The 9,691-nt window shown below is 31.8% G+C and overlaps 1 protein-coding gene across 1 annotated transcript in view; it reads right to left on the reverse strand.

The window, feature by feature from the left end:
* Positions 1-8,047, reverse strand: part of LOC107444778 (corticotropin-releasing factor receptor 1) — a gene marked incomplete at its 5' end in the record, with an annotated part of 57,742 nt that extends 49,695 nt beyond the window's left edge. Inside the window, 2 exon segments of the mRNA XM_043052434.2 lie at positions 2,990-3,105; positions 7,962-8,047. Coding sequence (XP_042908368.2) covers positions 2,990-3,105; positions 7,962-8,047 — 202 coding nt within the window.
* Between the last annotated feature and the right edge of the window lie 1,644 nt (positions 8,048-9,691).

The raw sequence follows: 9,691 nt of genomic DNA on the forward strand, positions 1-9,691 counted from the left end.
GAAACTGAGATTTCACAAACTTTTTAGCAATATTTTTTCAACTCAGAACGGGACTGAATGTTAAGTTAAGTCTCAGTTTTTTAAATTCCTGTACTCCTCTTTTTAACTCCAGATTCACTTTACAAACAACAGTAGATCCTATCTCAGGCTATTAGTGTTCGAGGTTATACTGACGTTTCTTATTTCAGTGGTTGTTTTGATTGGGATCTACATAGTTTATATTTCACCAAGTAGTCTAGTCGTGCGGTGGTTGGCCAAGCGGTAGAGCTGTCACCTTAAATGTCAAGTAAGAAATTACACGTTTAGAACAGAACACGTTTCCAGAATTTTAAGTTAAGTCTCAGTTTTTAAATACCCTGTGCTGCCTTTTCTAACTTCAGATTCAATTTGCAAACAACAGTAGATGCTATCTCGAACTATTAGTGTTCGAGGTTTTTTACGTTCCGTCGATCGACCAACTCAAAAGCGCTGCTTTACTGACGTTTCTTATTTCAGTGGTTGTTAGGATCTATATTCTTTACATTTTTTCAAGTAGTCGTGTGATGGCTCGCCAGGGGGTAGAGCTGTCGACTTAAAATGTCAAGTAAGAAATTACACGTTCATGTCCATTTCATGTAGCCATGTCATGTCCATCCATAGGTATTCTTTGAAAGTTTACACTACGACACGAAAAAAGTAAGATTTGTGTCCCTGGAGTGCTCTTTTGTTTCGACCAACGACTATATGATGAAATCTGTTGATCCCTGGTTAAGCTTAAGTGTTTTTTGCAGTTCTACAAAACTTATGACTTTTGGCTGTTCTACTAACTCATACTATTCATAGAAGATCTTATAACTATTATTTAATGAAACTAATAAAACATACTTTTGTTTATTGGATTCGTACCTCTTAGTCATGTGCGTTGCAGAATGTAAAAATCTGCTCTGGAACTAAGTCAGCCAGTTTTATATTAATGATCGGCAACGTCAATGAAACTTGCTGGGTGTGAGACTTGTGTTATTTTCAACCCATATAACTTGATGAATCTGTGTTCGATGAACCTCTTAGCAATATTTTTAAAGCGATTTCTGCATCTTAGCTTAAGACACATTTCGAGAATTTTAAGTTAAGCCTCAGTTTTTTTAAATCAAAAAAAAAAGTTTCCTTTTTAACTATAAATTCATTTCACATTTAGCAGATCCCATCTTGAGTCTATCGGGCGAAAGTGACCGATTATTCATTAAGTGACCTATCCAAATGTGCATTAGAAATAAAAAAAAATTCAAAAATAATATTTTCTGTGAAAAGTAGCCTTTGAATTTCGTGTAAAAACACCAAAATTGTCACTTAATACATTAGAAACAATCGAAAAACTTTAAAAATTAAATTTCTTTTTCAAATAAGTGCAAACAATTTTACAATAATAATGCTTTAGAAAATTCTTATCTTTTCTGCTTTTTTTCAAAGCTAAATTTCTTTCTGTAAACAGCGTTTCAATTGTTCGTTGATGCAGTTTCGCACCACGCGGCCAAAGTATAAGTGGCAATGAAGTTTGTTAGTAGAAGCAGACTTCGAGTATGTTTATATCTCATGAAACTGACTTTTTTTTCTCAGGAAGCTTTACCAAATTTATAATCAAAATCCTAATTTATGACAAATTTGTCAGAATACTGCAATTTATGTTAGTTAAACCGATCTTGGTAGGGATAGTTGAAGATCCCTGAGTGCAACCACTACTTTTATACGTGGTGAGTTCTGAATTGCTAGGATTGAGTCGCTGGCCAAGTAAGCAAAGACTTGCAGTTGTACCGAATTTGCGTTCCATTGCAACTTCCAGGGGAGACATCGCTCTTCCCTGAAGGATATTTAACTTTCGTTAAGATTAATAGTCAGCTTTTAACGAACTTGGTTCTTCCTAACCCAAATATATTACCCTTTTAATCAACTCAACTGTTTTTAATCTAGAATTTGAAATTTTGAAGCAATACTTCCTTCACCGAAGATATCATTTGATTAGAATAATTTGGATTAGCCACTTCTGCCTGGTATTACATTTTGCTTTAAATAAAAAGTTGAAAAACTAGGTGCTCTAGTATTTATCTTTAATTAAAGGTAAGGTATTATTGCTTTGAATTTTGCTTTATGTAAATTGGTGCTTGATCAAACGTCATTGTGATTTTCAAGAAAATACTTCATTCGTGAATATTTTCGACCAAGTAAAGAAAACAACTCTCGTGCTTGATTTTTCTTTAACAAAATGTGATTTTTTTTTAATTGATTGTTTGATTTGTTTTCGAATTTAGGCAATTTGATTTAAAAAACTAGGTTGAATTGAATTGAATGTAGGGTTTAATGGCACAAAGTCCACAAAAGGACATGCTGTGCCTAACAAACGGTTTTAAGATACAACAAACGGTTTTAAGATACATCTAAGGTAAAAACATATTACATATTTTCTTTAAAGAATTTGGTTAAAACTGAAATTATTGGTTTAGAATCAGATCAATTAGGACAACATCGAATTATAAGACTTTTAAGTTAGAGCATTAAGTTTGGTTGGTTAGTTTTCAATTGTGGTTTTAATGTAAAACTACATTAAGTGGATGATAATATCCCTTAAGATAATAAAATTCGGAAGAAGTGCATCTCCAACCAAAGTAGATAGATGAGGAAGATCACGACTTGGAACAATATCTCATAAGTTGATATTTTAGATATATAACATATGTTTAATTTACTGACAGACATAACATATGCTTAGCTGTTAATAATTCCTGGCAACTTATGCTGTCTCATTAAGAAGAATTTACTAAACTTATTTGTTAGACTTCGTGTGGTAATTAAGTAATCTATAAATGAAGAATTTCTATTTCCCGCCATAGGTACGAAGAAATATATTTTAAACACAAACGCGGTACACTCAATAATATTATAATCATCTGTCCCGTGAACAATTTTGTTTAAAATATTTTTAAAAACCAATTTTTTTATGCATAAAAAGTAAGCTTACTTAAAGTAAAAGAAGATGAAGAGAGATATAGATAGTGTTACAATCGAGAGAGCAGAACCAATGATAACAATCCATGCGACAACAGTTGGTATCCAGGAATCACTAGGGTAGAGTTCCTAAAAATGCAAACCATTATTATTAAAGGAAAAACTTCATATTAGCTGCACGTAAATAAATTTAGAATACTAATTTAACTCCTTTTTATCTTTTTTTGTCGCTTTTTAAAATGAATGTTTTTATAAAGAATTGTTAAAATTTATATGCATAGATTCGTAGTTTTAAAAATAACGTATATACCAAGAATCAAAAGTTTGTTGCTCGATATATCGGTAGCATAAAACTAACACATCAAACTGAACTGAACAAACACTGCTCAAACTGAAGAAAGATTTTGAACGAGCTGATTAGATTTTTTGTTAACATCATCTGTGACGTACTGCCATTTCATTCTGCTACACTTGGTTTTCTTTAAGAACAAACGAGTTAGTACAAGTGTTATTTTTTCTAACTTGAAATGCTAGATTTGTTTTGCTAAAAAACAGCAATCTTCAATTAAAATTATTTCTTCTAAGATTATTTGGAAGAAGACAACAAATAGTATTATAATTCAAGATATTACGTTTTCCGTCGAACTAGTTATAAAAACGCGTGCAGCTGGAATACGTTTTACCTGCTTTTTGTTTTTATACAAAATCAATTTTTGAAAATTTGTTTTTGTAGTTTGTTAATAATAATTCTTAATAATTTATATGCTTTGAGCAAGGATTTAAACAATGCTTTTATTCTAAACGTAATCGGTAGGTACATTTTCACATTTTTGAAGCACCGTAGTTTCTCGGCTCTATCGATCATAAGAAGCGCAAGCTTCTTACTTTCGCCTGCATTTGTACAAAACAAAACAGTGAAACAAACTTTTGAGAGATTTCTTCCGGCAATTTTCGCCTTCGACTAATTGTTTTGTTGGGTTACAGCAGTGGTTCCTGAACTTTTTGTCCCTTGCCATGTTTTCCGGTTTTGGGTTGATATTGATTTTTTGTAAATTCACCAGCCTCAAATGTATTTTTGACAGCTGGTATAGTACTACTCACTGTGAAAGATTAAAATTTCTAACTGTAGTGTGAAACGTTTAAGAAAAGAACGCATGTTAATTTAATACATTTACTAATTAAATTCAAATTGAAATTTAGTATCTGTTATATAAAATAACTAAGCAATAAATAAATGCTTTTAGTGTGAGGGATGAACCTGATGCTTTAATAATGAATTATCAACATTTGGCATCAATTTAGTTAGGTTTAATCTCAAATCTCCTCGGTTAATGATGTCCAGTCTGTTTTTTTTCTTTTTGTTAGAAGATTGGTAACTGCACTGAAACCCCTTTCCACTAAGTTTGAAGATGAAAAAGTAATTAAAAACTTTCTCGTGATATTCCATAACACGAGATAAGTATGTTTTTCTTAAAGCCAGAATTGCAGATATCCGTTTCTAAACTGTACCTTAAGTTCCTTGTTAGTGCTTATTCCGGTCAGTTCCTCTTGACTTATGATATCCGTTTCTTCGATGTCACCATTTGGATTGATTATCCACGGTGGTGTTATCATAGTCAACACATCCTCAAACCTAGTTTCAAAATCTGAATAGAGGGCATTTAAATTTGAACGTAAGTTGAAAAGTCGTCTTCCTGGCAGTTTGTCTGTGACAAAGTGTGGAACTGGGAAAATTCACCCCGTCCAATGTTTTGCTTCATTAGCTTAATTCTAACAAGAAATGCTGATAGGATGGACTTTGTTTTAATCAAATTAAGACTGTCACCTTGTAATTGCCAAAGTTAACCATATTAAACTAAGTATACAAATCTGTTAAATAGGTTATGTCTGTTTTCCTCTTCATTAAATTTTCTTTCAAAATTTTATCTTTAGCATCCAGAAATTCTAAAATAGCCTCAAAAAGTTCAAAAAATTTTGTCAAACATAAGCCTTTTGACAGCCAGTGTACTTCAGTGTGAAGGAGTAATTTATGAAAGTCTTAGTTATTTTCTTCACACAACTGCGCAAATAACCACGTATTCAATGTGTTGCTTCGGATACCGTTTACTGTATTAATGACTAATTGAAGATATTCATGTTATCTTACACTCAAAATTTTAGCAAATAACTGTTGTCGATGTATGACACAATGTGTTGCAAACACCCCTGGTACATTCTGTTTTAAATAGCTTATAAATCCACTATAACGTCCAACCATGGCAGGTGCTCCATCTGTAGTTACTGATATTATGTTCGATAAAGGGATTGCTTTTTCCATGAAGTAATCCTTCATAACATGAAATATTGACAGTTCTTCGTAGATTTCTTGATCCATAATAAAAGGAACATATGCCAATAATAATGCTTCATTACCAGATAAAGTTGTCTCGTGCAGCTGTATAGAGAAATGGGTCGTTTGCAAATAATTAAACAAGACCAGAACTCATTTCATCAATACGTATTTCAACTGCGTTGTTGCTTAAAAGAATTCTTTTAGTGATATCAGATGCGCGTTTGTCTAAAACAGTTTTTAAAACCTCTTCAACGGCTGGCAAAATTAACTTTTCACCGATGGTATGCGGTTTTCCGGATTTTGCTTTTAGTAAAGGGATATTGTAAGACGCTCGCAAACCATCATCGTTTCTTTGTGACGTCAAAACGAACATTCTGTCCAACTTGGGTCTCTTCTGAAGTTTATCTTTGAGTGTTTGAAAGTATTTCAAATCTTTATCTGTTTGATCAGGATGACATCTTCTCAGATGATCCAGCAGCTTAGATGGTTTCACGGCGTCATTGCTTAAAACTTTGTTGCATAAAAGGAACATAGGCAATTGTTTGTCCAACAATGATGTAATGAAGCCAAGCTTCAAATAATCAACACTGCACTGTCTACATTTCTTTTTAGATTCGGACATGGCATCAGTTATCCGTGGACAAAATTAATCTATTTGACAAATTTTATCGCGTAATTTTGCATGATTTGAATATTAAACTACTAATAACTCAATCATGGCGTTGTAATTTGTCTACCTTTCCTGACTACTAGTACAAAACTGAAATTTTAATAAAAAATAGTGTACTTACTTTTCTCCGGCACTCTCAAACAAATGACACCGAGTCACTATAATATGTATGTAACTAAATACCAGTTTATATTTTTAAAAAAATTTTCTTAACACTTTCCTTTTCAAGATGATACTGGTATATCATTAAGTCAATTTTTTACAAGTTCAATTTGTATTGCGACCACAAAACGAATACCTACTTTTTACAATTCATTAGGAGTTCTATTCAACTACTTTAGGCATAGAATTTAATTTCACGGAAACTATTGCTTCACATGTTNGTGTACTTACTTTTCTCCGGCACTCTCAAACAAATGACACCGAGTCACTATAATATGTATGTAACTAAATACCAGTTTATATTTTTAAAAAAATTTTCTTAACACTTTCCTTTTTAAGATGATACTGGTATATCATTAAGTAAATTTTTTACAAGTTCAATTTGTATTGCGACCACAAAACGAATACCTACTTTTTACAGAATTTTATTAAAAATACAAATTTATTTTAATTAGTATGTAAATGGAATAAAATAGTGCTCTGTAAAACCTCTACTTCGCTACTAATATTATAATTGCGGAAATAAGTTTGCATACAAAACCGTAGTAGTGTATTGTCGGTCTGTTTATTACGTTTTCACGTAAAATCTAAGCAACAAATCTCCGTGATCTTGTGCGATTGATAAAGTTGGAGATCTATCTAGCTAAAGAGTTGACACAGGCTAGGCTGACAAACGGACAAGGCAGAATAGAAATAATTCCAGAAAGGCTTCATACATATAAGAAACAAGTTTCTCTTGATAAAAAACACCTAAAAAAGTTTATATGATCGTGTTAGTGTGCGATTCTTTAATGATGGTCAATAATGACTTTGATCCATTATTAGAAAAACTCATTAAGCGGAATTTTCATAAAAGGGGCAACGTAAAATCCAGGATATTTTAACATTATTAATAAAGGCAGTTTTTACGGACCAGCAGAAAATGACGTCAGAAGCGGGATAACGAGAAACGTAAAATCGAGGTTCCATTGTAGTATACATTATTAAATAATATATATTATTATTTTTGAAATCCGTAGTTCATAAATAGTTGACCAGTTTTCAACATTATCAAATTAAGACAGCTATTTAAAATATTTATATATCACAAAGTTATGCGTCTCGTTAGTCACGTGATAAATTTGCCTTGTTTAATTGCAACAACAATTATTTTCCTGTCCAGGATTTTACCAAAAATAATTGTTTACAAACCGCAATAACGAAATTTTAATTCATTAGGATTTCTATTCAACTACTTTGGACATAGAATTTAATTTCACGGAAACTATTGCTTCGCATGTTTTCTTCACGGTGGTCCTTACTTTTTGCTCTACAAATTCTTCACCCAGTTTGTATTTCTTTTAGAAATCGAAAAGAGGCTTACTTATTCCCTTATAAATCGAAAATTTTTCTTATGAAGGTCGAAGTTGCTACTTTTGACTGCATTAGGTATATCTATAATAATTTCTTTTATTAATCAACATAAAGGTATTATATTTTAACATAGTGTATTTCGAAACATTTTAGGAAAAGTCAAAAGGTATGAGTTTTGAAGCTCACGTGTATCTTAAAAAACAACATAATCGGAGGGGGGGGGGATATCGAAATGACGCAAACAGCGTTTCTAGTGTTAAAACTACCAAAGCAGAGATATAAATCCATATCTTTTTAAATCAATTGAATAAATTGGAAGAGACGTAATTTAATTTAGCTAACTTACCATTTTTGATGAAAAGACATAATTTCAGATAAAAGAGATGAAATTCCATGTTGTTATCGAAAGACTGATGAAGCGAAATTATTTCTTATACAAGCAACCTCTTATCAATAAATTATACTTACTTGCATACTTGGTACGCATCTAGTAAAATTAGTTATGTTGCCAATCCACATTCCATTCTGGTCGCAACTTCTGGTGGCAAACATTTCTGCAAGAAAATAAAAAGAGCACGCACTAAGTAAAGAGATAATATTAGAAAACACGAAAATTCCAAGAAGCATTACAAGAGAGGTTAAACCACCCTTTCTTGTAATTAAGAACTTATCCAAAGATAATACTAATTGAATGGGAATCTTTAATGGGGTGTCAGCCTATTTGTTTCCCTTATTTGTGTATTTACTTTTACGAAAACACGCACATATGGGAATTTATTTTCATACTTTGCTGGAATATTCTACTGGTCTTATGACATGCGATTATCGTGTATTTTCCCAATAGTAGTGTAATTTATTTAAACATAGAAATTATACCGGGACCAAATACGTTTAATTACAAATTAATCTCTTATGAGTAGGATTAGAGTATTCCAGTTCAGCAATTATCTCTAATAACGAATAGTTTTGATTCGTCATAGAAGATACCCAAACAATGTGTAGATTTCAATTGTTTATAGAAACATTTTATTTATATTTAATTAAAACTTTCTACTCAGTGGTTTATCTTCTTTAAGGAAACACGTTTTTTTTTCTTCGTTTTTCTTGCATCAGACTTCGCTTTTTAACACCGTTTTCATTAAGCTACTTAATATTTACGTTTGACACAGTTGCCGGTTCCACCTTTTCGGCCATTAAATTCAAATTTCCAAGCATTATTTTAACTTTTTTATTTTCTGTACCAAGCATAGTTTCTGACACTGTTGGATTTCGTTACTCTTATTTGTACTACAATTAGAAGTTTTTTACTTTGAATATCCAATCGTTATTGTACTTATGTAAATTACATTATAAAAAATTACGTAGTTTAAAATCATATAGCAGTTGGCAAACCGTACATCTGATATTTTTACTGATTTTTCCCTGCAAAAAAATTAACTGACGTTTTTCCACAGAATTGAAGTATTTTTGAGGCCATTCTACAATCAACTGTAGAAAGACTTAATAGTAAAAACACTTCAATTATTTTGCTGCTAAGAAATTTTTCAGTAATTTATTTTTAAAAATAAGCTGTCATCTGCAAAGTTAGTGTAGTTAATTAGAAACCATTCTTAAATCATAAATTTTAAAAAATATTAAAACATTAAATTCGTAGTTATACTACTGTAAATTTAAAGTAATTATTATTATTTTTTTTCCAATGGCAGGCACTGAATTTTAATCTTTGCCTATGAAGATGCCAGAATTGTTACTCATTTAGCGTTACCCTGTGGGCACCTGTGAACCAAAGTCACGGAGGCGAGCAACGTTACACACGCCACAAATCCGTTTATAGAGTGGGCCACATTCACACACACAACAGAGGACAAGACAAAGAGAGAGAAACATCCATGCCCAGAGCGGGATTCGAACCCGCAGCCAATGGCTTCGCAGTCAGGCGCGCTAACCGCTCGGCCACCTGGCTGGCACTTAAAGTAATTATATTTTAAGTGTTTAACAATTGTTTTTCTGATGTATTTTCATAAAAACTACAGTTTTTTTTGTATTATTGTAAAAGTGAAAGAGTCTTCCGGCAATCAAACTGGTTTCGGTGTTTTTAAACTAGCTTCCTCGTGAATAATTTAACTTTTAATAGCATTTTCGTAACTTTTCTTTGATTATATATTAATTTCTGACAAATAATTTCTTAAATTTTGATA

The sequence above is a fragment of the Parasteatoda tepidariorum genome, chromosome 5 (genome assembly GCF_043381705.1).
Source record: "Parasteatoda tepidariorum isolate YZ-2023 chromosome 5, CAS_Ptep_4.0, whole genome shotgun sequence".
Taxonomy (NCBI): Eukaryota; Metazoa; Arthropoda; class Arachnida; order Araneae; family Theridiidae; genus Parasteatoda; species Parasteatoda tepidariorum.